This window comes from Taudactylus pleione, unplaced genomic scaffold (genome assembly GCF_031769625.1).
Source record: "Taudactylus pleione unplaced genomic scaffold, aTauple2 ptg000115l, whole genome shotgun sequence".
Taxonomy (NCBI): domain Eukaryota; kingdom Metazoa; phylum Chordata; class Amphibia; order Anura; family Myobatrachidae; genus Taudactylus; species Taudactylus pleione.
In genome coordinates, this window is record NW_028284517.1 from 3,141,959 (window position 1) to 3,169,627 (window position 27,669).

The window sequence follows — 27,669 nt, forward strand, 5'->3', positions numbered from 1 at the left end:
CACGATTATAGGAATATATATGTGTCTAACTTATCAAAGATGTCAGAATGCCAAGAGGTCGCGTTATATAGCATGTTGTTTCTTATTTTGTGCCGAGTGTAATCTATAAGCTCACAGATGCTTCCTGAGATGGCGGATCTTAGAGGACTATGCTAAAATATACTGTCCACCTTGCTATATGAAGATCGCGGGCTAGAGATATTAAGGTCCATCTGTCACCAGTGATTGCGCTCTCAGATAACTTGGAGAAAGTCCATATAAAGGTGGCAGCAGCACAGATTAACACCATCCCCCTTTAATAACATTCACTGATGAATTGATTTCCAGAACACTGCAGGGATCCATCAACCAACCCATAACTGATGGGAGGATGCCAGGAACCGTGCCAACCACTTATATTTATAATATCTGATTAAAAGCAACAGTCTTTAATTAGAACTCATTTGAATATGTAATTGATAGGCACAAAAGCACAGGATAAATAGCAGGACTGAAGTGTAACCAGTGGGTTAAATAATTTCTTCAAAGGTATATAAGTTGTAATACACAACTGTGCTAGGCCCCATTGAGGTTTGAAAAGAGTTTGTATTCATGTAGTTCTAGTCTATGCTTAGACTGGTCAGATTCACCTTTGGGGTCAGACAACACATATATTGGGGGGCCTATACTTGTACCTGTCATTAGCAGAAATGTATAATAAGCCCTTAAGACCTTATATGGTGTTAGTTGTAGAAAGTTAGCCACATTGCAATAGAATAACCATTGTAAGATGTGTAGAGATGCTAAGCATTATGGGTTTCTGAAAGTGATGTCCATATTCTTTAGACAAAGAGGGGCTTTGAGATAGTGTAACTCCAGACATTCTAGGACACGCCATAACTGTATTTCTTTGTCCTGAGTATATCTTAGTGCTTACTGAGCATGTGCAAGAGATAAGAATGGTCCATGCTATGTTGTACCAATCAGTGCTTGATACCCAGTATGTAACTAATATGGGCTTAATATCTGGAAAGCCAAACACCCAGACTATGGTACATAAATCAAGACCTAGACAAAGGCTCTTTGGCTCGTGCATGGACCTGAGACTGCAGTAGAGTCTCTGCAATGTAAATTGAAAGACCTGGGCATTGTGAAATGAGGGCTCCCCAGATTAACATGAACTACATCTTATGTTGAAGATAATGAATAACCGGTGTCATCTGAACACATAGACAAAAGTATACTGTATACTTTGTATGTTTGTTGTTTATAAATAAGGTGTGTTAATTTGTACTCACTCAGTTGGTTATGTGGTATAACCACTTACTTCAATCAGAACGAAACACACCGTTATGCACTGAAGCCATGTGAATGGAGCCTATGGATTGAAGCCTTAGGCATGCCTAATATCAATATTACTGATTTGTAATCCCCTGCTAAAATATGATATAAAAGAAGAATTTTCTCTTTACTTGGTTTGGAAAGCAAAAGATATTTAATTGCTCTAATTCCACTGATGTGAATTTGGGGACAAGAGTGAGAGACACTGCACAGATCCACACAGTTCTCTGTTCCTGCAGGATGTGTACGACAGGTAGGTAGCAGATCATGAGGCATCTTGTCTCCACCTGGGCCCCCAGGTTCTGGGTTTAGCACCCTACAATGGTGATTTTCTGGTCCTCCTGGATGTTACTATTTTGTAACCCCTCACCCGGGCGCAAGTCTCTCTTGGTGTTACTGAAAGATGCCCCCTCGTCCGGGCGCAGGTCTCTCCTGGTGTTACTGCAGGCGGAGGATTTGCTCTGCTCGTTGATGGTATTACCACAGATGCCTCTGCCAATGACTCTGCAATCAGAAAGAGATCCAACATTGTTAGCGATATGTTTATGTGGATGGACGTACTCTGTGTCCTACAAGTCGCAAGTTGGCTAAGGCTACTGTAACATGAAAAGGGCCATACATCGATTACACTACAGTGGCAATAACCCAAGATTGGTAACTTAATGATAGTTTTCACTAATGTCTCATTCTACCACGTAAGTGAAATATAAGTTATGATGTTAGATACTGTACTACCTAGTAATAGGTGACAAATGACAGGGGAAAGTACTTACCAACAACATCCTCCGGCTTCTCCAGAATGGAGGTACACTCTGCACAGGTCCATGTGCTCTCAGCAGATCTCAGGGCTGAGCAGGCGAGGTGGGTTCCCGCTGACCCACAGCAGTGACACCGAATTATACACCATTCACTGAAAGAGGAGACACAGAGGATAAATCTACAGCTGGAGCTATAAATCTCAGCGATGGAGCATTTCGCTTCTGGAAAAAATAGCCCCTAAGATACTAAGAGGGGTATTCAATATGTAACGTTAACTTCACTGTCGAAGTTAACGTTTCATATCGGAGTTTTTTCCTGCGTTAAAGTCTGGTGCGCGCTCCCGCTTATCCCCGTATTCAATATAAAATTAACGAAAACGGGAAACTCCTAAGTTGGATTTGCGTAAAGTTATGAATTTTTCCTTAAAATAATTTTAAGATCCCCCATAAGTTGTAAAAACATGGGGGAACACTATGGGTACCCCTGTTTTAGCCTTTAATTGAAAGTCGGGGATTTAAATAGCTGCAGCAGGTGTTTTTTTCCTGACATTGAAGAAGTGATGCAGAAGAGCACTTAGGTTATTTTTTTCATTTTTTAAAGTGGTCCCATCAAATTTGGGGTACATGAAAATGGGTACTAGCATATTTTGGTGTCCCTAAAGTAATTTTTTAAAAATTCTGCATTTGTGCACCTGCCGCTATAATTCTATTCTAGAAAACATCTGCCGCATACTTGCAGAATAGCCCTGAACCTATTTCCCTATTGTTTAACAATTTTTATCCATTTTTTTTTTTGCACCCCAATTTTTTTATAAATTTTTTGGGGTGTCCCTATTTTTTTTTAAAACTTTTTTTGACACAGTTCTTTTTTAAATGTCAATCTCAGGGGTGCAGGCTATTTTTTTTAAGCCTGCACCCCTAAACCCCAATTCTGCACTTTTTTTTGACACCTATTCAATAGTGAAAAGTTATCACCGTTTTTTATCAAAGACTTTTCAAAACTGCGATAAGTCTTTGAAATTGAATACGGTGTAAAACTAAAACAAGTGATATTAACGCAAAAATGTTAAAAAGTGCGATATTAACGCAAAAAACTATGTTATCACACCCATATTGAATACCCCTATAAATGTTTTATTGTATTCTAGAGAGGATTAAACAATTTGGCAGCTTATAAGAATGTATACATTTCAGCAAATTTTTTACCTTCAAATGCATCTTAATCAAACAGTGATGGGAGTAGGACGCACAAGCAACTTCTGCTGATTAAAATTATATGCGGCATGCCTATATTCTGTGTGTGACAGCGGGTGTATCTGTATGCGAAATGCTATGTTACAGTGCCAGTGACTACGACACTGTAACAGCTGATACGTCACCCACACAATGGTTGATACGCCACACGGCACAATGGATAAAATGCCCCCCTGCTCCCCTCATTCTTTTATATTGTGGGCATTGGATATCATAATGTGTCTCTGGTGCCGAATAGAAGAGCAGCCGGGAAGAGAAGCCTCTGAGCAGCCCAACCAGCACAGTGAAGCACGATAAAGAGAAGAACAGAATTATAGGGCAGAGGAAGAAGAAAGAGATGGAGGAGCAGGTAAGTGTGGTGTGAAACCAATAACAAAGTGGGCAGCGCTGTCAAGAAAACCTAAGGTACCGGGAACTCTCTGATAAAGATTCAAATATTAAAATTTATTGAATACATATTAGATTCACAACACATATAAGATATGGGATACGTTCAGTATCCCGGTGCATCCTGTACCCATCCCATAACATATATAATAAGTAGCCAGGTTCTTGGTGTCGGCCTCTTAGTAAGCACACAGTAAATGTGAAAGATATCAACCTTTTAGTAAATACACCGTCACATATATTACGCATACACCCAGTAGATCCTTAGCTAATAAACATATGGTCCTATTTATCTAGAGTCTAGGCCACATTAATCATGCGGAATGAGCAGGGGAACCTTCCCAGGGGCTGCTGCTGGGCCATAGCACACTGGCAGCCTTTAATAAATAAAATGCAAAAAGTTTTACCTGCCGCTCTCGCTGTGAGTTCTTCCATGGTCGCAGCGGCAGAGATCCGCGTCGCACTGTTGGTGGACCTGCAGTAGTTCTCCGAAGGCATTGTTCTCCAGTTCCCAAGATGCATCTCTGAAAGGTTAATGTGAGGTTATATCGCTGATATAATTAATCAATGTGACATTACAATACTTTCTTCTGTCTGTTTCATCTAGTCCAGCAGTCCAGTCCGGCAAGCCGTCGCTATGGGTCTTGCTACAAAGGTGGCGTGCTGTCGATGGTGAGTGACAGCACGCCCCCTTTGGTGGGCATGCCGGGGGCGTGACTGGCCAGATGGAGGCATTCCCATGGGAATGCCTACCATCTGGGGCCGGCCCCACTGACATCACAAGTGATGTCAGTGGGAGTGCTTTCGGCTCTGATAGAGCCAAAAGCAGTCCAGGGCTTGCGGCAAGGAGACCATAACACAAGGGTCTCGTCGCAAGTCTTGACCATCATGACCATCTTCCTGGCCGCTCGCTATAGCTGTGGGTGGTCACCCACAGCTATACGAGCGGCCGGGAGGCCGCTCTAAAAATTCAGAAGGACAGCCCTGATTCAGAGCGAGCACTTTGTCAGAGCGCCGGCTCTGAATCAGGGCCATAGACCCATAGTCAAGTGCCCATAGTCTTAGGGCACATTTTGCTTATAGCATTTCATAAGTACGAAACACAAGGTAAAATAACGGGATGCAAGCTTTTGTTTCCTTGTTTAAGCTACACAAATGCACAGTTAATGTCAGCACCAGTTTCATCTCTCTAATTGGTGTGGGGGGGTGCACACCGCCACTGATGCCGTTCACGTCATTATTCCATTGATAGCTTTCAAAAAATGCAGCCAGCACCATGTTCCAGAAGTGATCCCCAGAAACATGGCAGCTGCACCATATGTACGATATAACGCCAGATTACTGCGTATGCACAGGGGATTCTCGGTAAATTCCAGATTGTTGGTGATGTTCTGTGCATGCGCCAGTGCCATATTTTTTTACAGGGGGAGGGGGCTCACAGAAATCTCACATTGGCCCCCTCCAGTCTTAAAATGCCTCTGTGATGGAGCTGGATTCTATGTTCTAGATAAAGACAATTGTTACATATACCTGTGGGGAATGTAAATTCCCATTCGCAGCATCTCCTGCTGGAAACTCTCCATGTTCTGGCATATGGGGCACTTCAAGAAATACTTCCCTGCATTTAATGCCTGCATCTGTAATGTAAGAAGTTCAGATGAAATACCAAATATATATATATGTACAGTCATAAAGCAAACGTCCTGCACAAGAGCTGACGAGCGAGGACAAGCCGACCAGCCTACTGTCAGGCCGCATTCACCATAATCCTTCATATACAGAGAGCGGGCACCAGGATCACCTTCAAACCCTCCACTCCATTGGCCGTCATTCCTCAGCTCTCTCCTGGTTGGTCTCCTCCCGGTGACTCCGATAGTGAGGAGTAAATAGTAAAGCCATAGCTCACCTGCAGACAAGTCCTGTGGAACCAGGTGTTTTTGCAGCAGGGGCTCTTAATCACATCATATGCAGGGGCAAGGGTCAGCTCCTCCAGGCAGATGGTACATGCACTTACTCCGTCCTGTGCCGCAGCCTTCTGAACTGGCCGATGCCTTGGGCAAAATGATCTGCAGGGAAACAAATATTACAGAATAAATTGTGAGAAGTTCAAACAAAAAACCGGACTGTAACGGAACATACATACACAGCGCGATCGCACGCCAAGACATAGTGGGCGTGCTAATGCCTTGCCGTATGATCGCCTGCCTTGCCAGATTTGCATACGCCAGCTGCGTGCGAACGCATCTAGCAAGCGGGTCTGAATCAGGCCCTATATACCTAGAAGCAAATGGATTACTCACGGAAACTCCTTGAAGTACTGGAATATAAATTCCTTTTCCTGGCCACAGGGGAAGTGCACGGTCTCAGTGCAGCCCTTCCCGCTGCAGCGTATGGAGGCACCCGTCCTCTTGCACACTGTGCAGGGCTGCAAAACGTAATTAACAAATGACAATACTGAGCAAAACACGAACATTGCGTGTAAATAGGTCCCCCACTATAAATAACCTTTGTTCTAGACTCCTTTACTTCCTAATAATAGAACAGTCACTGTATATAACACTCAAGTATAGCCAGGTCCTCTGCTAACCACCTTAGTGGGAGAGATAGAAAATAGCTCCTCTAAGGCTTCCAATCATAGCTGCTGTGGCTGATCGGCCGTCCTACAGAGACCTATGGCACGTTAATCTTTTTTCATTCTTTTTTTATTTTAGTGAAGTGCAAGTGCATATGTCTGAGCTTCCAGTCCTCTGTGCATGCAGGAACTGGCAAGCTGGATCACACATGTGCATTTAGCAGCACACTGGCTCGAGGAAGCAAAAAGATCTGCATTACCGCTGACAGGCGGCATCACTCCGTTTCTTTCCACAAGCACCCATTGTCTGCTCTGCATCCAAATACTCATTACAACCACAGTTGGTAAACCATCAGGACACATGAACAGTAAAAAAAGCACAGTGGCCAACTGCGCCAACACCTGCAATGCATTCACCTCTGAGTTAGGTCCATACACCAAAACATTTTATATAAATAAGACTCCCCAGAATCTGTCGGCCACCTTGGGAAAACACTTCTGATTGGCTGAGTGGCTTTTGACCTTTCTGGTCACGTCAGTACCACAGTCATTCTGCACCGCGGCTCCAGGCGGAGCCGTTCTCACTGCGGCATCACAAAGCTGTTTATTTTACTCTTTGTGGATTATCAGGGAATAGAATAAACTCCCAATTAGGCCCAATATGTGTCATTCAGTTCTCCGGTGACTTCACATGACATGAGAAAGTATCAGCACGATCGGCTCCTCACCTGCTCTGCCGCCCGGCTGGCTGCCTTCCGCACATCTGGGTACAGGAAGCCATAGAAGCCTTGCCTGTCACTGCCCCTCTGCAGCACACCGCTGGATAGTAACTGGATAGGAGAGAGGGGAGATGTACTTATGGCTGTCACCACTGCTGCATTATCTATAACAATTAGGAAGACTTGTATCTCTAACATATGCTCCAATATAGTTTTATCATGTTTTATGCACTTAGCATGTTAATGAAACTGTGCAGATAACTACATATCCTTAGGGGAGGGCTCCAATAATATTTAATGCCTAAAGTTAAAAATGAAACAAAATATGTTTTTTTAAATTTTTCCACCATTTTAATTAACAGAAAATGTATGGTTTCATTTGGTAGAATAATTTGTTGCCTTTATGTGGGGGGAGCTATCACACTTATCGCGCCCCCCAACCCCGTGGCTTTATGCTAGGCTGAGGGGCTCACAAAAAGGGGTATTTTTAACCTAAGGGGGCATAGCCATGCCTCCCACAATTAGGACACACCCCTCTCCCTGGGCCCATCTCTTTACATCCCTGCCCAAAACACGCACAAGCCATCTCTCTGCTTCAAAGGCTTACCGTGACTGGGCTCTTATCGGCATTGGCCTCCCGTGTAGAGGAGATTGAGACATTTGAGTAAACATTTACATTATCACCTTGTGAATATAGGGCCTGATTCAGGACGGATCGCAAGTCTGTAATAGCACGCACACGGCCGCTGCGAAAATATGCTATGAATGCATTGCGATCGCAGCAGTATACTCATTTAATACAAGGAGCCGGCCGCTAGCCAATCACAGCAGCTCGCGGAACGGCAGCCGGCCGCTGCTGATTGGCTGCAGCTCTGCGAGCCAATCACAGCTCGTGGAACAGCATCCAGTCAATCAGCAGCGGCCACTGCTGATTGGATGTTTGCCGTTCCGTGAGCTGTGATTGGCTTGCAACCGGCTCCATGTATTAAATGCCACTGAGACTCTTCTCTGGCAGCTGCCAGTGCATTCCACCAGTGACACGCGGTACCTCACATCACTCTGCGCTGTGGGAGCTCCCAGAGTCACGGAGATGGCCAAGTGTCAAGGTAAGTTTGGGCTCTGTTGTAGGGTGGGAGTGCCTAATTTATATATTATATACAGTATATATATATATATATATATATATATATATAGTGTGCATATATATATATATATATATAGTATATATACAGTGTGAATATATATATATATAATTATATATATATATAGTATATATACAGTATATATACAGTGTATGTATATATATATACATAGTATATATACAGTGTGTATATATATATATATATATATATAATTATATATAGATAATCATACACATATATGTGGGTAAGTGCTGCTATATTACTTGCTGTGCTGACACTTATATTTGCATACTTTTAATTTAATATAGTTAAGCACCAGAGGCTTTTGTTTGTGTATGTATGTTTTATATATATATATATATATATATATATATATATATATACATACACACACACAAAACATCTTGTGCTTAGATATATTAAATTAAAAACATGCAAATGAAAATGTCAGCACAGCTATTAATATAACATCACTTACGAACGATTAATCTGTGCCCCCAATAGGTCCAGCCCTCCCTGTCTCTCACCCCCCAAAGTAGCTCCACCCACATCCACAGCTCCACCCACTTCTGCCCCATACCCCGGGGTGAGGGGGGCCCTGCTTAATTTGTCAGTACCGGGCCCCACCATTTCTGATGGCAGCCCTGCCTTTGGTAGTCTGCGAAAGCATTGGTAACATCGGACCCAGACGCACAGTTGTGGTAGAGCTGACCTGACTCAGAAATTGCTAAACTTCCTGTCAGTACCTAGAGCTCAGGCTGCGTGTGCTGTCGCAGGGGCTTAATTATGCACGCCGCTGTAATGGCATTCAAACGCACTGGCATGTCTGCATTCCTTCGACCACTGCCCCTCGCGATCACAGCGGCCGGTTCGCACACTGTGATGCATACGCATGCGCAGAACGCAAACATCGGCAGGGTGCGTGTGCGTCCGCAGACTTGCGTTCCAAGCTGAATCAGGCCCATAGGACAAAATGAATATCACATTTGCATAAATATTGCAGATTGTGATAAATGTGCACCTTACTGTGTAACAGGCTGCTTTCAGCTGCTATAACTGATGCTCATCCATCATTACTTTCCATACTTACCAGGCAGTAGTGGTGGACAGTCAGCTTCTCCTTGGCACTATGCAGCAGCTCTCCATACTTGGGCACGTCATTATCTGCACGACCACAGAAAATGCATGCTGTGGAAGCAAGGTAAGACGTTATGTATGGTGTGTTCTTCATACAAAACACAAATCACACATTAAACCAGAACAAGTACATGCAAGATAGGTGAGGGAATGTAGTTGTGAGACAGAGGGTAGAGAGAGCGATGCTCGACCAGGTGTGTACCCAGCTTTACTCTATGTCATAATTACAGGTATATTACTGAAGGTTAATAAAGACTTCTGGCTCCTGTCTTACCTGGATCGGCTTCTAGCGATGAGCTTGATGCCGAATCTCTATTAGTCTTCCGCTTTCTCTTACTAAAGATAGAGATGCAAAAACAAAATTGTAAATTATAAGTGCAAATAATAATCCTCTTTATGTATATGTCATATATAATATGTTCTGTGGATCTCAATGTGCTGCTGCTGTATAAAATTACCTTTGTAGACAGTGCAGCTAGTTTTATGGGACCAGATAAGCAGGGGTTAAAGTGAGCTGGAACGCGGCGGTATTGAGTTCAGTCAGTTATATATGAAGGGGAAACAAGTCCCTCCCCTGCCCGCGGCCCTGTAGCTGAGCCCAATGCCAACCGAATGACTCTGCCTCTGAGAGGAGTCACTAAGTGAGAAGCATTACACCATGCCGTTAGCAGTCAGTGCACAGCATTACCCCATGCTGTCTGCGGTCAGCGCACAGCACCACCCCATGCCGTCTGCAGTCAGCGCACAGCGTCACCCCATGCCATTAGCAGTCAGTGCACAGTGTCACCCCATGCCATCTGCAGTCAGTGCACAGCATCACCCCATGCCGTCTGCAGTCAGCACACAGCGTCACCCCATGCCATTAGCAGTCAGTGCACAGCGTCACCCCATGCCATCTGCAGTCAGCGCACAGCATTACCCCATGCCGTCTGAAGTCAGCGCACAGCGTCACCCCATGCCATTAGCAGTCAATTGCACAGCGTCACCCCATGCCATCTGCAGTCAGCGCACAGCATCACCCCATGCTGCCTGCAGTTGGCGCACAGCGTCACCCCATGCCATCTGCAGTCAGCGCACAGCATCACCCCAATGCCGCCTGCAATCAGTGCACAGCATCACCCCAATGCCGCCTGCAGTCAGTGCACAGCGTCACCCCATGCCGTCTGCAGTCAGTGCACAGCGTCACCCCAATGCCACCTGCAGTCAGTGCACAGCGTCACCCCAATGCCGCCTGCAGTCAGTGCACAGCATCACCCCATGCCGTCTGCAGTCTGCTCATGTAGAGATGGTCTCGCCTTTTCCCCCCAATCCATGCACTATTGTAAGCTTTGCATGCACACCAAATATCATGTATCTACAGCCGTGTTGGCAGAGACACATTTTAGGATTACTTCCCCTTATGGTAAGGGGGCGGTGTAATGTGACCAAAGTACAGTATGAGCGCCTTCACTTTAAAAATACACCCCATAACGGGCGGCAGCAGAGTCCAATCAGCTGAATGCATCTTGAGCATGTTTATGCTAATATATACAGTAATGTTACTGTTATTATCTATTTACATTATTACAGTGATATTGGTAATGGGTTTGCAGTAATAAGGCATATATACTTCTGCAGCTCAGATTACATTAGTCTTCATTCTAGCACACTCTGGTCTATATCTCGGCAGTGTGTTACATCAGCTGAGTGTGCTAGAAGCATCAGAGCAGAGAGCGACACCCCAGGCAGAAAAGAGGAACGGCACGGGCTGTGACAGGTGCAGGGTGCTAGAATGAAGACTATTACATTGGCCCCTGAGAACAGAATTTTTATACAGCATAAAACTGTTCCTAATATTCCAACATGACAATAACAAAACATAACAATTGTTTCCTTGGATCATTTTGAATTTAGCTTTATAAGCGGATTGGACGGTTTATAATGAGGAGGATGAGGGCTGGTTGTGTTTCCAGACTTATCTTAGAGACAACTACATTAAAGAAGTTTGTGTAGAGCCAACCTGCGGCTCTCCAGCTGTTGTGAAACTACAAGTCTCAGCATGCCCTGCTACAGTTTTAGCATTCCCTAATAGCGAAACTGTGGCAGGGCATGCTGGGACTTGTAGTTTCACAACAGCTGGGGAGCCACAGGTTGTCCAGGCCGGGTGTAGAGGATGAGAACGCCTGTTTAGTACTATTAAAAGAATTCAAGTGGTTTCATATGAAAATAAAAATAAAAACAATACTATTATATGCTATTATGTAATGGATTGATGTGATATTCTATTTTTTTTTAAACAAATTTTGTAACTGTAATTTTCTTTGGTGGTTCAATAAAAAAAACTAATAAAAAGCTAATAATAATAATAATAATAATAATAATAATAACAATCCCCACAAAAACAAACAAACAGTGAAACATTAAAGTATCTCAGCTTCTGTTTCAAAGAATTTGAAGCACAATTATAAGTTAATCAATTTTGGATGCTATCAATGTTTGTGTAATTAGTGACAGTATTGATGTACTTAGTGATATAAATTAGCTATAATTGGTGTTCCACATAATTGTAAATCTGATCATAAATATTACATTTGTAACAAGGAAATCCCTATTTTTAAAAACACAACACAACCAGTCACTTACCTAGACGAGGCCATGAAGCCTCACATTTAGAGTTACAGCCTCTCAGATGCTTCTCCAGTAGTAGAATTAGAGAAAATGTGCTTTATAATAAAAACAATACACCTTGCTAGGATTCTGTAACTATAATGCAAGTCTCTGCTGAGGGTGAGCCTCACTGGCTGTCCTGTGTTATGACATCACTGGCCACTGTGACATCACTGATTTGCATAACCATGGCAGGTCAGATATCTGACACAGGGTCTCCATCATGCACATGCAGGGGCTCTATCAGAGAGTTATGGGGGGTACAACACTAAGGGGGCCAGACTGCCTGGGAGCCCGCTGTGGCCAGAAACACAGCCTAATTCCTCTGTACTGGGCCCCATATTTCTCTGCGCACATGTACTGTACCTGCTGCCCGGATCACTAGTTCTCTCACACCAAAGAGAGTCATTCTGGGGCAATAGTGAGCTCCTTGTAATAATAAGCAAAGATAAATCAGGGCAAGTCCATGAACTTAGTTTTCTTTCTGAAGTTATTACCACTTAGTGTAGCCCCATGTACTCTATTAATGCACATTCACATCATACTCTGCAATAAGCCTGTGTACCAAATTTGCTGACTTCCAAGGTGGCAGACAGGTTGGCTCAGCAGGGAGAGGGGTGTCGCAGGAAATTAGTATGAGGGGGGAGGGTCCCATGGGAAAACTGGAGCCAGGTCAGCGGTCCAATCTTTTTTTAAATTAAATTGGCAAGGTGCAGCAATGACGTGGCTGCATCTCTTGTGCGCCCTAAAAGGCTGCACCCTTGGCCTGGAGCAGATGCGTTGTTTGCTCTGTAGTAGTACAGAATCCGCACTGTAGAGTTAGGTGACACAGGTTAGCTATGCTGATATACGCCGCGCCCCCTGACCTCTCCTCAGTGCTGCTGCTGCTGCTCCATTAGGGCTAGAAGGGAAATGTGCTTCTGATGGGAAGCTGAAGTTTGTTTCTATCTGCTCCATGAACAGAACGCCAGTGTGCCCCATGGTCTTCAGAGTGCCCCACACCACACCCACAGCTTTCCAGTGTGCCCTGTGCCCTACACACAACACTCCAATGTAACCCTCGCCCTTCCAGCGAGCCCCATACCCTACACATGGCCTTCACATGTCACCACCTGCAAATAACTACACCTCGTGATGTTGGAGGCTTGGCATTACCACTTTTTTAATTTTATTATTTTGCTGCACAATTAACGCATATCTGGGAATGGATTAATGAACAAACTGATAATTCCTTGCATGCCCAGGTCATGGCTTATTCTAAGACAGGCTTGTCACCATTACGACTAATATTGAGTGATAATATACCTATATTTAGGATGCCCGTAATTAGGCAGGCCCTCACGATTTGGAGACTTGTCTCACCTTCTATTACAAGTGGAGGGCATTGATCCAGATACTCCTTTTGCTCATGCTAATTGCTTTAGGGAGCTCTAAGCTCTTCAGGTCGGAGAAGCCTGGGGTCAGTGGGGTGTAGTGTCTATTGGTCAGATAATTCAGGCAGACACTCTAAAGACCTTCCATCAACTGCGGCTAGAGTTTGACGTCCCCAACCACTTCTTCTATAGATATCTTCAGCTTAGACATGCGGTTAATGCTCAGTTCTCTAAAGTTCCTCTGTCGTTACAGGAGTTTCCCATTAAAACCTAATAGCAGTCTGTTAGTTCTAGTCACTTAATATCTACGATATACTCTAGTTTATTGAACAAGCATCATAAGTCTGATTTATTATCATTGAAACAGCAATGGGAAAATGATATTGGGGTAATAGAGGAAGATGAGTGGAGAGTGGCTCTCGCCAGCCCTCGTATTGCCATCACGTCTATCAGATATCAGCAGATATACTATTTCATAATACATAGAGTATATATGACACCCGCTCGATTACTGAGAATAGGGGGTAGGACGGATTCAAAGTGTCTTAAATGTAATTCAGCTGAGGGGAACTTTTGGCATCTAATATGGTCATGTCCCTTGGTAAATTCCTTTTGGCAAGGGGTATCCCGTGTTATTGTCTCTACGGGTATACCTCAGGATATTCTTACCCCTAAGGCATGCATTCTGGCGGTGATAGATGCAGACATTATTGACAAACATGGCATACATTACACTATTAATCTCTGTACGCTTGCAGGGCCGGTCCACCCATTCCACCAACTATGCAAGCGCGTAGGGTGCCAGCGGGCAGAGGGCGCCATGAAGCCGCAGTTCTGTTCCCGGCACGGCCACAGACACTGAAATGGTGATAGAGATGATGAACCCTGGGTTCATCTATTTACTGTCTGTAGGAAAGCTAAGGGATGGTCCTGATGTGCACCGGACCACCCATTAGCCAGACCGCAGATGCATTACTTAATGTCCGCCCGGTCAGGAATAGATTTACTGACCGGGAGGACTAATGGCTTCCTTTTAACTCAGCAGCTCAATCAGCAGCTCCAACTCTTCTGGCTGCGCAACGTGGCGTGGTGACGTCACACCGGCGCCGCCCATCCGCTCTCTTGCTACTGTAACAGTGATGAGAAGCTGACGCTCCTCCTAGGATGCCCACATGTCATTTACAGTAGAAGTCAAGGTGAGCAATGATCACTCACCTGTCAGGCTGCCTGTCACTGCCTCAGATCCTGGAGGACGTTGGGGGAGAGGGGAAGGAGAAGGAGGGGTGCACTATATAAAGTGTTTGGTTTAATTATTTAATTATAAGATTAATATATATATATATGAAACTCCCAAATGTGTAGTATATATATATATATATATATATATTAGGGGTGTGCACCGGCCACTTTTCGTGTTTTGTGTTTTGGTTTTGGATCTGGATCTTTCTTCGTGTTTTGGATCTGGATTGGTTTTGCCAAAACCACCCTTCCGTGTTTTGGGTTCTGGGTTTTGTGTTTTGGATCTGTATTTTTTTGAAAAAAAGCATAAAAACAGCTAAAATCACAGAATTTGTAGGTTTTTCTGCTCCTATGCTATTATTAACCTCAATAACCTTAATTTCCACTCATTTCCAGTCTATTCTGAACACCTCACACCTCACAATAGTGTTTTTATGTCCAAAAGGTTGCACCGAGGTAGCTGGATGACTATGCTAAGCGACACGAGTGGGCGGCACAAACACGTGACCCATCTAGGAGTGACACTGCAGTGGCAGACAGGATGGCAGTTAGAAAAACTAGGCCCCAAACTGTACATAATGCAAAGAAAAAAAGAGGTGCAAGATGGAATTGTCCTTGGGCCCTCCCACCCACCCTTATGTTGTATAAACAGGACATGCACACTTTAACAAATCAATCATTTCAGCGCCAGGGTCTGCCACACAACTGTGGCTGAAATGATTGGTTCGTTTGGGCCCCCACAAAACAAGCTGGCAATTAATGTGTCCCTGCACAAACTGGCTCTACGGAGGCAAGATGTCATCCTCATCCTCCTCATCCACCGATTCCTCACCCTCTTCAGTGTGTACATCCTCATCCTCACAAAGTATTAACTCGTCCCCACTTGAATCCACCACCACAGGTCCCTCTGTACCTTCTGGAGGCTGGTCTCCCTGGAAGAGCTGATAATTCATTTTGATGAACATCATCTTCTCCACATTCTGTGGAAGCAACCTCCTACGCCTTTCGCTGACAAGGTTCCCGGCTGCACTAAACACTCTTTCGGAGTACACACTGGAGGGGGGGCAACTCAGGTAAAATAGAGCCAGTTTGTACAGGGGCCTCCAAATTGCCTCTTTTTCCTGCCAGTACAGGTATGGACTGTCTGACATGCCTACTTGGATGCTGTCACCGATGTAATCCTCCACCATTCTGTCAATGGTGACAGTATCATATGCAGTGACAGTAGACATGTCAGAAATTGTTGCCAGGTCCTTCAGTCCGGACCAGATGTCCAAACTTGGTCCTGCCTGCCCTGCATCACCGCCAGCGGGTTGCTTAGGATACCTAAGTTTTTTCCTGGCAGCCCCAGTTGCGGGAGAAAATGAAGAAGGAGCCGTTGACGTGTCACGTTCCGCTTCAGCTGACAGTGTGTTCACCAGCAGGTCTTTGCACCTCTGCAGGCTTGTGTTGGCCGGAAAGAGAGACACCACATAGGCTTTAAACCTAGGATCGAGCACGGTGGCCAAAATGTAGTGGTCTGATTTCAACAGATTGACCACCCTGGAATCCTGGCAAAGCGAATGAAGGGCTTCATCCACAAGTCCCACATGCCGAGCGGAATCGCTCCGTCTTAGCTCCTCCTTCACTTTCTCCAGCTGCTTCTGCAAAAGCCTGATGAGGGGAATGACCTGACTCAAGCTGGCAGTGTCTGAACTGACTTCACGTGTGGCAAGTTCGAAGGGCTGAAGAACCTTGCACAACACGGAAATCATTCTCCACTGCGCTTGAGTCAGGTGCATACCCCCTCCTTTGCCTATGTCATAGGTGGATGTATAGGCTTGTATGGCCTTTTGCTGCTCCTCCATCCTCTGAAGCATATAGAGGGTTGAGTTCCACCGCGTCACAACCTCTTGCTTCAGGTGATGGCGGGGCAGGTTCAAGAGTGTTTGCTGGCGCTCCAGTCTTCGGCACGCAGTCGCTGAATGGTGAAAGTGGCCAGAAATTTTTCGGGTCACCCAAAGCGTCTCCTGCACGCCCCTGTCGCTTTTCAGAAAATTCTGCACCACCAAGTTTATTGTGTGAGCAAAACATGGGACGTGCTGGAATTTGCCCAGATGTAATGCCCGCACAATATTGGTGGCGTTGTCAGATATCACAAATCCCCAGGAGAGTCTAAGTGGGGTAAGCCACTGGGCGATGATTTCCCTCAGTTTCTCTAAGAGGTTGTCGGCGGTGTGCCTCTTACTGAAACCGGTGATACACAGCGTAGCCTGCCTTGTAATGAGCTGGCGTTTCTGAGATGCTGCTACTGGTGACGCTGCTGCTGTTGCTGCGTAAGGTGATACATCTACCCAGTGGGCTGTCACAGTCATATAGTCCTTAGTCTGCCCTGTTCCACTTGTCCACATGTCCGTGGTTAAGTGGACATTGTGTACAACGGCATTTTTCAGGACACTGAGGACACTTTTTCTGACGTTTCTGTACAGTCTCGGTATCGCCTGCCTAGTGAAGTGGAATCTAGACGGGATTTGGAACCGGGGACACACTACCTCCATCAATTGTCTAAATCCCACTGCACTAATGGCGGATACCGGACGCACGTCTAACACCAACATAGCAGTCAAGGCCTCAGTTATACGTTTTGCTTCAGGATGACTGCTGTCGTACTTCATCCTCCTCGCTAAGGACTGTTGGAGGGTCAATTGTTTAGTAAAAGTAGTGGTGTTCCTACTTCCTCTCTGGGATGATGAACGACTCCCAGCAGCAGCAACAGCAGCAGCGGCAGCAATAGGCGTAGCAATGCAGGATCCTCCGGAGGAATCCCGGATAGGAGAGTCAGTCATGCCAGTGATATGGCCTGCAGGACTACTTCCGATCCTGACTAAGGAGGAAATTGACGAGGAGGGAGTTGACGGTGTGGTTTGCAGGCGCTTGGATACAACAGGACAACGGGATTTAGGTGTCCCTGGACTGCTTACGGTCTGAGCCAAAGTTTCTGAACTTGACAGTAACTTTTTATGAACGCGCTGCAGGTGCCGTATAAGGGAGGATGTTCCTAGGTGGTTGACGTCCCTACCCCTACTTATTTCACCTTTACATATGGTACATATGGCAAGACAGTTGTTGTCCGGATTTGGATAGAAATATTGCCAGACCAAAGAGGTGGAATGTTTGGTCTTCTGCCCAGGCATGACCGTGATGGGCTTTTTCATCCCACGGACAACAACTGTCTCCCCCGGAGCCTGATTTAAACAAACCACATCACCATCAGAATCCTCCTTGCCAACTTCCTCCTCAGTGCCAGCTACACCAGTATCCTCATCCTGTTGTACTTCAACAGTGACATCTTCAATTTGCATATCAGCAAGTGGACTGTGGGTGCTCCTTTCAGCACTTGCAGGGGGCGTGCAAATGGTGGAAAGAGCCACCTCTTCCCGTCCAGTGCTGGGAAGGTCAGGCATCGCAACCACCACCACACTTGGACTCTCCTTGGGGATTTGTGATATCTTCTTAGAAAGCACAGTTCTTCGCTGTGCTTTTGCCAGCTTATCTCTTTTGATTTTTTTAGTGGGAGGAGTGCTTCCATCGTCATGTGAAGCTGAACCACTAGTCATGAACATACTAGGGATCGACCTTAGCCGTTCCTTGCCACTCCGTGTCGTAAATGGCATATTGGCAAGTTTACGTTTCTCTTCAGCTGATTTAAATGTCTTTTTCAAGGTCATTTTCCTGAACTTTGCCATTTGGGATTGTATGTGCCCTCTACTATGACATTGGGCATCGGCCTTGGCAGACGACGTTGATGGCATGTTATCGTCTATGTCATGACTAGTGGCAGCAGCTTCAGCACTAGGAGGAAGTGGTTCTTGATCTTTCTCTATTTTATTTTTATCGGAGAAAGTTTGGTCCTCCATTTATGTTATATCGATTTGATATATACGTGCGGCTAAACACAGAAAATAATTTTTTTTTTGGTTTGGACTGGAGTGTACTTTGTGGGTTACAGCACCCTTTAACGGTCAAGCCAGCCGGCCCTTTACTTATGACACAGGCGCACTCTTGGCACTACTTTGTTGATGCACGTGCGGCTACTGCGCACACAATTCACAAACACAGAAAATAATTTTTTTTTGGTTTGGACTGGAGTGTACTTTGGGGGTTACAGCACCCTTTAACGGTCAAGCCAGCCGGCCCTTTACTTATGACACAGGCGCACGCTTGGCACTACTTTGTTGATGCACGTGCGGCTACTGCGCACACAATTCACAAACACAGAAAATAATTTTTTTTTGGTTTGGACTGGAGTGTACTTTCGGGGGTTACAGCACCCTTTAACGGTCAAGCCAGCCGGCCCTTTACTTATGACACAGGCGCACGCTTGGCACTACTTTGTTGATGCACGTGCGGCTACTGCGCACACAATTCACAAACACAGAAAATAATTTTTTTTTAGGTTTGGACTGGAGTGTACTTTCGGGGGTTACAGCACCCTTAACGGTCAAGCCAGCCGGCCCTTTACTTATGACACAGGCGCACGCTTGGCACTACTTTGTTGATGCATGTGCGGCTACTGCGCACACAATTCACAAACACAGAAAATAATTTTTTTTTTGGTTTGGACTGGAGTGTACTTTCGGGGGTTACAGCACCCTTAACGGTCAAGCCAGCCGGCCCTTTACTTATGACACAGGCGCACGCTTGGCACTACTTTGTTGATGCACGTGCGGCTACTGCGCACACAATTCACAAACACAGAAAATAATTTTTTTTTGGGTTTGGACTGGAGTGTACTTTCGGGGGTTACAGCACCCTTAACGGTCAAGCCAGCCGGCCCTTTACTTATGACACAGGCGCACGCTTGGCACTACTTTGTTGATGCACGTGCGGCTACTGCGCACACAATTCACAAACACAGAAAATAATTTTTTTTTGGTTTGGACTGGAGTGTACTTTCGGGGGTTACAGCACCCTTTAACGGTCAAGCCAGCCGGCCCTTTACTTAAGACACAGGCGCACGCTTGGCACTACTTTGTTGATGCACGTGCGGCTACTGCGCACACAATTCACAAACACAGAAAATAATTTTTTTTTAGGTTTGGACTGGAGTGTACTTTCGGGGGTTACAGCACCCTTAACGGTCAAGCCAGCCGGCCCTTTACTTATGACACAGGCGCACGCTTGGCACTACTTTGTTGATGCACGTGCGGCTACTGCGCACACAATTCACAAACACAGAAAATAATTTTTTTTTGGTTTGGACTGGAGTGTACTTTCGGGGGTTACAGCACCCTTAACGGTCAAGCCAGCCGGCCCTTTACTTATGACACAGGCGCACGCTTGGCACTACTTTGTTGATGCACGTGCGGCTACTGCGCACACAATTCACAAACACAGAAAATAATTTTTTTTTTGGTTTGGACTGGAGTGTACTTTCGGGGGTTACAGCACCCTTAACGGTCAAGCCAGCCGGCCCTTTACTTATGACACAGGCACACGCTTAGCACTACTTTGTTGATGCACGTGCGGCTACTGCGCACACAATTCACAAACACAGAAAATAATTTTTTTTTGGTTTGGACTGGAGTGTACTTTCAGGGGTTACAGCACCCTTTAACGGTCAAGCCAGCCGGCCCTTTACTTATGACACAGGCGCACGCTTGGCACTACTTTGTTGATGCACGTGCGGCTACTGCGCACACAATTCACAAACACAGAAAATAATTTTTTTTTAGGTTTGGACTGGAGTGTACTTTCGGGGGTTACAGCACCCTTAACGGTCAAGCCAGCCAGCCCTTTACTTATGACACAGGCGCACGCTTGGCACTACTTTGTTGATGCACGTGCGGCTACTGCGCACACAATTCACAAACACAGAAAATAATTTTTTTTTTGGTTTGGACTGGAGTGTACTTTCGGGGGTTACAGCACCCTTAACGGTCAAGCCAGCCGGCCCTTTACTTATGACACAGGCGCACGCTTGGCACTACTTTGTTGATGCACGTGCGGCTACTGCGCACACAATTCACAAACACAGAAAATAATTTTTTTTTGGTTTGGACTGGAGTGTACTTTCGGGGGTTACAGCACCCTTTAACGGTCAAGCCAGCCGGCCCTTTACTTATGACACAGGCGCACGCTTGGCACTACTTTGTTGATGCACGTGCGGCTACTGCGCACACAATTCACAAACACAGAAAATAATTTTTTTTTAGGTTTGGACTCGAGTGTACTTTCGGGGGTTACAGCACCCTTAACGGTCAAGCCAGCCGGCCCTTTACTTATGACACAGGCGCACGCTTGGCACTACTTTGTTGATGCACGTGCGGCTACTGCGCACACAATTCACAAACACAGAAAATAATTTTTTTTTGGTTTGGACTGGAGTGTACTTTCAGGGGTTACAGCACCCTTTAACGGTCAAGCCAGCCGGCCCTTTACTTATGACACAGGCGCACGCTTGGCACTACTTTGTTGATGCACGTGCGGCTACTGCGCACACAATTCACAAACACAGAAAATAATTTTTTTTTGGTTTGAACTGGAGTGTACTTTCAGGGGTTACAGCACCCTTTAACAGTCAAGCCAGCCGGCCCTTTACTTATGACACAGGCGCACGCTTGGCACTACTTTGTTGATGCACGTGCGGCTACTGCGCACACAATTCACAAACACAGAAAATAATTTTTTTTTGGTTTGGACTGGAGTGTACTTTCGGGGGTTACAGCACCCTTTAACGGTCAAGCCAGCCGGCCCTTTACTTATGACACAGGCGCACTCTTGGCACTACTTTGTTGATGCACGTGCGGCTACTGCGCACACAATTCACAAACACAGAAAATAATTTTTTTTTAGGTTTGGACTGGAGTGTACTTTCGGGGGTTACAGCACCCTTAACGGTCAAGCCAGCCGGCCCTTTACTTATGACACAGGCGCACGCTTGGCACTACTTTGTTGATGCACGTGCGGCTACTGCGCACACAATTCACAAACACAGAAAATATTTTTTTTTGGTTTGGACTGGAGTGTACTTTCGGGGGTTACAGCACCCTTTAACGGTCAAGCCAGCCGGCCCTTTACTTATGACACAGGCGCACGCTTGGCACTACTTTGTTGATGCACGTGCGGCTACTGCGCACACAATTCACAAACACAGAAAATAATTTTTTTTTAGGTTTGGACTGGAGTGTACTTTCGGGGGTTACAGCACCCTTAACGGTCAAGCCAGCCGGCCCTTTACTTATGACACAGGAGCACGCTTGGCACTACTTTGTTGATGCACGTGCGGCTACTGCGCACACAATTCACAAACACAGAAAATAATTTTTTTTTTGGTTTGGACTGGAGTGTACTTTCGGGGGTTACAGCACCCTTAACGGTCAAGCCAGCCGGCCCTTTACTTATGACACAGGTGCACGCTTGGCACTACTTTGTTGATGCACGTGCGGCTACTGCGCACACAATTCACAAACACAGAAAATAATTTTTTTTTTGGTTTGGACTGGAGTGTACTTTCGGGGGTTACAGCACCCTTAACGGTCAAGCCAGCCGGCCCTTTACTTATGACACAGGCGCACGCTTGGCACTACTTTGTTGATGCACGTGCGGATACTGCGCACACAATTCACAAACACAGAAAATAATTTTTTTTTGGTTTGGACTGGAGTGTACTTTCGGGGGTTACAGCACCCTTTAACGGTCAAGCCAGCCGGCCCTTTACTTATGACACAGGCGCACTCTTGGCACTACTTTGTTGATGCACGTGCGGCTACTGCGCACACAATTCACAAACACAGAAAATAATTTTTTTTTAGGTTTGGACTGGAGTGTACTTTCGGGGGTTACAGCACCCTTAACGGTCAAGCCAGCCGGCCCTTTACTTATGACACAGGCGCACGCCTGGCACTACTTTGTTGATGCACGTGCGGCTACTGCGCACACAATTCACAAACACAGAAAATAATTTTTTTTTGGTTTGGACTGGAGTGTACTTTCGGGGGTTACAGCACCCTTTAACGGTCAAGCCAGCCGGCCCTTTACTTATGACACAGGCGCACGCTTGGCACTACTTTGTTGATGCACGTGCGGCTACTGCGCACACAATTCACAAACACAGAAAATAATTTTTTTTTAGGTTTGGACTGGAGTGTACTTTCGGGGGTTACAGCACCCTTAACGGTCAAGCCAGCTGGCCCTTTACTTATGACACAGGCGCACGCTTGGCACTACTTTGTTGATGCACGTGCGGCTACTGCGCACACAATTCACAAACACAGAAAATAATTTTTTTTGGGTTTGGACTGGAGTGTACTTTCAGGGGTTACAGCACCCTTTAACGGTCAAGCCAGCCGGCCCTTTACTTATGACACAGGCGCACGCTTGGCACTACTTTGTTGATGCACGTGCGGCTACTGCGCACACAATTCACAAACACAGAAAATAATTTTTTTTTGGTTTGGACTGGAGTATACTTTCAGGGGTTACAGCACCCTTTAACGGTCAAGCCAGCCGGCCCTTTACTTATGACACAGGCGCACGCTTGGCACTACTTTGTTGATGCACGTGCGGCTACTGCGCACACAATTCACAAACACAGAAAATAATTTTTTTTGGGTTTGGACTGGAGTGTACTTTCGGGGGTTACAGCACCCTTTAACGGTCAAGCCAGCCGGCCCTTTACTTATGACACAGGCGCACTCTTGGCACTACTTTGTTGATGCACGTGCGGCTACTGCGCACACAATTCACAAACACAGAAAATATTTTTTTTTTAGGTTTGGACTGGAGTGTACTTTCGGGGGTTACAGCACCCTTAACGGTCAAGCCAGCCGGCCCTTTACTTATGACACAGGCGCACGCTTGGCACTACTTTGTTGATGCACGTGCGGCTACTGCGCACACAATTCACAAACACAGAAAATAATTTTTTTTTGGTTTGGACTGGAGTGTACTTTCGGGGGTTACAGCACCCTTTAACGGTCAAGCCAGCCGGCCCTTTACTTATGACACAGGCGCACGCTTGGCACTACTTTGTTGATGCACGTGCGGCTACTGCGCACACAATTCACAAACACAGAAAATAATTTTTTTTTAGGTTTGGACTGGAGTGTACTTTCGGGGGTTACAGCACCCTTAACGGTCAAGCCAGCCGGCCCTTTACTTATGACACAGGCGCACGCTTGGCACTACTTTGTTGATGCACGTGCGGCTACTGCGCACACAATTCACAAACACAGAAAATAATTTTTTTTTTGGTTTGGACTGGAGTGTACTTTCGGGGGTTACAGCACCCTTAACGGTCAAGCCAGCCGGCCCTTTACTTATGACACAGGTGCACGCTTGGCACTCCTTTGTTGATGCACGTGCGGCTACTGCGCACACAATTCACAAACACAGAAAATAATTTTTTTTTTGGTTTGGACTGGAGTGTACTTTCGGGGGTTACAGCACCCTTAACAGTCAAGCCAGCCGGCCCTTTACTTATGACACAGGCGCACGTTTGGCACTACTTTGTTGATGCACGTGCGGCTACTGCGCACACAATTCACAAACACTGAAAATAATTTTTTTTTTGGTTTGGACTGGAGTGTACTTTCGGGGGTTACAGCACCCTTAACGGTCAAGCCAGCCGGCCCTTTACTTATGACACAGGCGCACGCTTGGCACTACTTTGTTGATGCACGTGCGGCTACTGCGCACACAATTCACAAACACAGAAAATAATTTTTTTTTTGGTTTGGACTGGAGTGTACTTTCGGGGGTTACAGCACCCTTAACGGTCAAGCCAGCCGGCCCTTTACTTATGACACAGGCGCACGCTTGGCACTACTTTGTTGATGCACGTGCGGCTACTGCGCACACAATTCACAAACACAGAAAATAATTTTTTTTTGGTTTGGACTGGAGTGTACTTTCGGGGGTTACAGCACCCTTTAACGGTCAAGCCAGCCGGCCCTTTACTTATGACACAGGCACACGCTTGGCACTACTTTGTTGATGCACGTGCGGCTACTGCGCACACAATTCACAAACACAGAAAATATATTATTTTTTTAGCACTTGGGGGGAGCACCCCTGATGGACAGAGCACCCCCTGGACAACACTACAGCACCCCTTTAGGACTGGGACACTGCACAGGACTTTGGAGTGGACACAGCCCCTATGGAGAACTGACTGCACAACACAGTCCAGCCAGCCCCTATGGACTTTGAAGTAGTGGACACAGCCCCTATTAACAACAGCAGCACAGCACAACACAGCCAGCCCCTATGGACTTTGAAGTAGTGGACAACAGCAGCACTACACTACACTACACTACACAGCACTAACTCCCACCCTCCCTCTTCACTGTCCACAGCCGAGTGAGAAAATGGCGCCGACGCGGGTACCTTATATAGGATCCAAAACCCGCGAGACTCGGAAGGCGGGATGATGACGTTTTGCCTCGATGTCAGATCCGAGTCAGGCGGGAAAAGTCGAGCCTGACTCGGATCGGACTCGGATCGGGGGGGCTCGGGGGGGTTCGGATTTCAGAAATCCGAACCCGCTCACCCCTAATATATATATATATATGAAACTCCCAATACCATTTTATATTAATGTCTGGTCTTTAAAAAGACATACTAATGTGTGTGTGTATGTATATATGTATATATGTGTGTATATATATTAGGGGTGAGCGGGTTCGGATTTCTGAAATCCGAACCCCCCCGAGCCCCCCCGATCCAAGTCCGATCCGAGTCAAGCTCGACTTTTCCCGCCTGACTCGGATCTGAAATCGAGGCAAAACGTCATCTTCCCGCCTTCCGAGTCTCGCGGGTTTTGGATCCTATATAAGGTACCCGCGTCGGCGCCATTTTCTCACTCGGCTGTGGACAGTGAAGAGGGAGGGTGGGAGTTAGGGCTGTGTAGTGTAGTGTAGTGTAGTGCTGCTGTTGTCCACTACTTCAAAGTCCATAGGGGCTGGCTGTGTTGTGCTGTGCTGCTGTTGTTAATAGGGGCTGTGTCCACTACTTCAAAGTCCATAGGGGCTGGCTGGACTGTGTTGTGCAGTCAGTTCTCCATAGGGGCTGTGTCCACTCCAAAGTCCTGTGCAGTGTCCCAGTCCTAAAGGGGTGCTGTAGTGTTGTCCAGGGGGTGCTCTGTCCATCAGGGGTGCTCCCCCCAAGTGCTAAAAAAATTAAATATTTTCTGTGTTTGTGAATTGTGTGCGCAGTAGCCGCACGTGCATCAACAAAGTAGTGCCAAGCGTGCGCCTGTGTCATAAGTAAAGGGCCGGCTGGCTTGACCGTTAAGGGTGCTGTAACCCCCGAAAGTACACTCCAGTCCAAACCAAAAAAAAAATTATTTTCTGTGTTTGTGAATTGTGTGCGCAGTAGCCGCACGTGCATCAACAAAGTAGTGCCAAGCGTGCGCCTGTGTCATAAGTAAAGGGCCGGCTGGCTTGACCGTTAAGGGTGCTGTAACCCCCGAAAGTACACTCCAGTCCAAACCAAAAAAAAAAATTATTTTCTGTCTTTGTGAATTGTGTGCGCAGTAGCCGCACGTGCATCAACAAAGTAGTGCCAAGCGTGCGCCTGTGTCATAAGTAAAGGGCCGGCTGGCTTGACCGTTAAGGGTGCTGTAACCCCCGAAAGTACACTCCAGTCCAAACCAAAAAAAAATTATTTTCTGTGTTTGTGAATTGTGTGCGCAGTAGCCGCACATGCATCAACAAAGTAGTACCAAGCGTGCGCCTGTGTCATAAGTAAAGGGCCGGCTGGCTTGACCGTTAAGGGTGCTGTAACCCCCGAAAGTACACTCCAGTCCAAACCAAAAAAAAAAATATTTTCTGTGTTTGAGAATTGTGTGCGCAGTAGCCGCACGCGCATCAACAAAGTAGTGCCAAGCGTGCGCCTGTGTCATAAGTAAAGGGCCGGCTGGCTTGACCGTTAAGGGTGCTGTAACCCCCGAAAGTACACTCCAGTCCAAACCAAAAAAAAAATTATTTTCTGTGTTTGTGAATTGTGTGCGCAGCAGTCGCACGTGCATCAACAAAGTAGTGCCAAGCGTGCGCCTGTGTCATAAGTAAAGGGCCGGCTGGCTTGACCGTTAAAGGGTGCTGTAACCCCCGAAAGTACACTCCAGTCCAAACCAAAAAAAAAATTATTTTCTGTGTTTGTGAATTGTGTGCGCAGTAGCCGCACGTGCATCAACAAAGTAGTGCCAAGTGTGTGCCTGTGTCATAAGTAAAGGGCCGGCTGGCTTGACCGTTAAAGGGTGCTGTAACCCCCGAAAGTACACTCCAGTCCAAACCAAAAAAAAAATTATATATTTTCTGTGTTTGTGAATTGTGTGCGCAGTAGCCGCACGTGTATCAACAAAGTAGTGCCAAGCGTGCGCCAGTGTCATAAGTAAAGGGCCGGCTGGCTTGACCGTTAAGGGTGCTGTAACCCCCGAAAGTACACTCCAGTCCAAACCAAAAAAAAAATTATTTTCTGTGTTTGTGAATTGTGTGCGCAGTAGCCGCACGTGCATCAACAAAGTAGTGCCAAGCGTGCGCCTGTGTCATAAGTAAAGGGCCGGCTGGCTTGACCGTTAAAGGGTGCTGTAACCCCCGAAAGTACACTCCAGTCCAAACCAAAAAAAATTTTTTTTTCTGTGTTTGTGAATTGTGTGCGCAGTAGCCGCACGTGCATCAACAAAGGAGTGCCAAGCGTGCGCCTGTGTCATAAGTAAAGGGCCGGCTGGCTTGACCGTTAAAGGGTGCTGTAACCCCCGAAAGTACACTCCAGTCCAAACCAAAAAAAAAATTATTTCTGTGTTTGTGAATTGTGTGCGCAGTAACCGCACGTGCATCAACAAAGTAGTGCCAAGCGTGCGCCTGTGTCATAAGTAAAGGGCCGGCTGGCTTGACCGTTAAGGGTGCTGTAACCCCCGAAAGTACACTCCAGTCCAAACCAAAAAAAAAATAATTTTCTGTGTTTGTGAATTGTGTGCGCAGTAGCCGCACGTGCATCAACAAAGTAGTGCCAAGCGTGCGCCTGTGTCATAAGTAAAGGGCCGGCTGGCTTGACCGTTAAGGGTGCTGTAACCCCCGAAAGTACACTCCAGTCCAAACCAAGAAAAAAATTATTTTCTGTCTTTGTGAATTGTGTGCGCAG

General features: G+C 46.1%; 1 protein-coding gene and 1 pseudogene across 1 annotated transcript; one reads left to right on the forward strand and one right to left on the reverse strand.

The window, feature by feature from the left end:
- LOC148524879 (EF-hand calcium-binding domain-containing protein 12-like) overlaps nucleotides 1-27,669 on the forward strand; it is a 194,505-nt pseudogene that overhangs the window by 51,802 nt on the left and 115,034 nt on the right.
- LOC148524880 (G2/M phase-specific E3 ubiquitin-protein ligase-like) lies at nucleotides 1,629-11,925 on the reverse strand. Its single transcript, XM_088471625.1, has 10 exons — nucleotides 11,912-11,925; nucleotides 9,564-9,625; nucleotides 9,243-9,340; nucleotides 7,020-7,121; nucleotides 6,020-6,144; nucleotides 5,626-5,785; nucleotides 5,250-5,356; nucleotides 4,127-4,243; nucleotides 2,090-2,230; nucleotides 1,629-1,824 (listed from the first exon to the last, which is right to left on the reverse strand). Exons 1-10 carry the CDS (start codon nucleotides 11,923-11,925, stop codon nucleotides 1,629-1,631), a joined length of 1,122 nt encoding a protein of 373 aa, XP_088327751.1.

Coding starts and splice junctions, on each gene's coding strand:
- LOC148524880 (XM_088471625.1), bottom strand. Junction 4,244..5,249: donor GGAATTTACATTCCCCACAG/GTATATGTAACA, acceptor TTAACCTTTCAG/AGATGCATCTTGGGAACTGG. Junction 2,231..4,126: donor ACTCACAGCGAGAGCGGCAG/GTAAAACTTTTT, acceptor CTCCTCTTTCAG/TGAATGGTGTATAATTCGGT.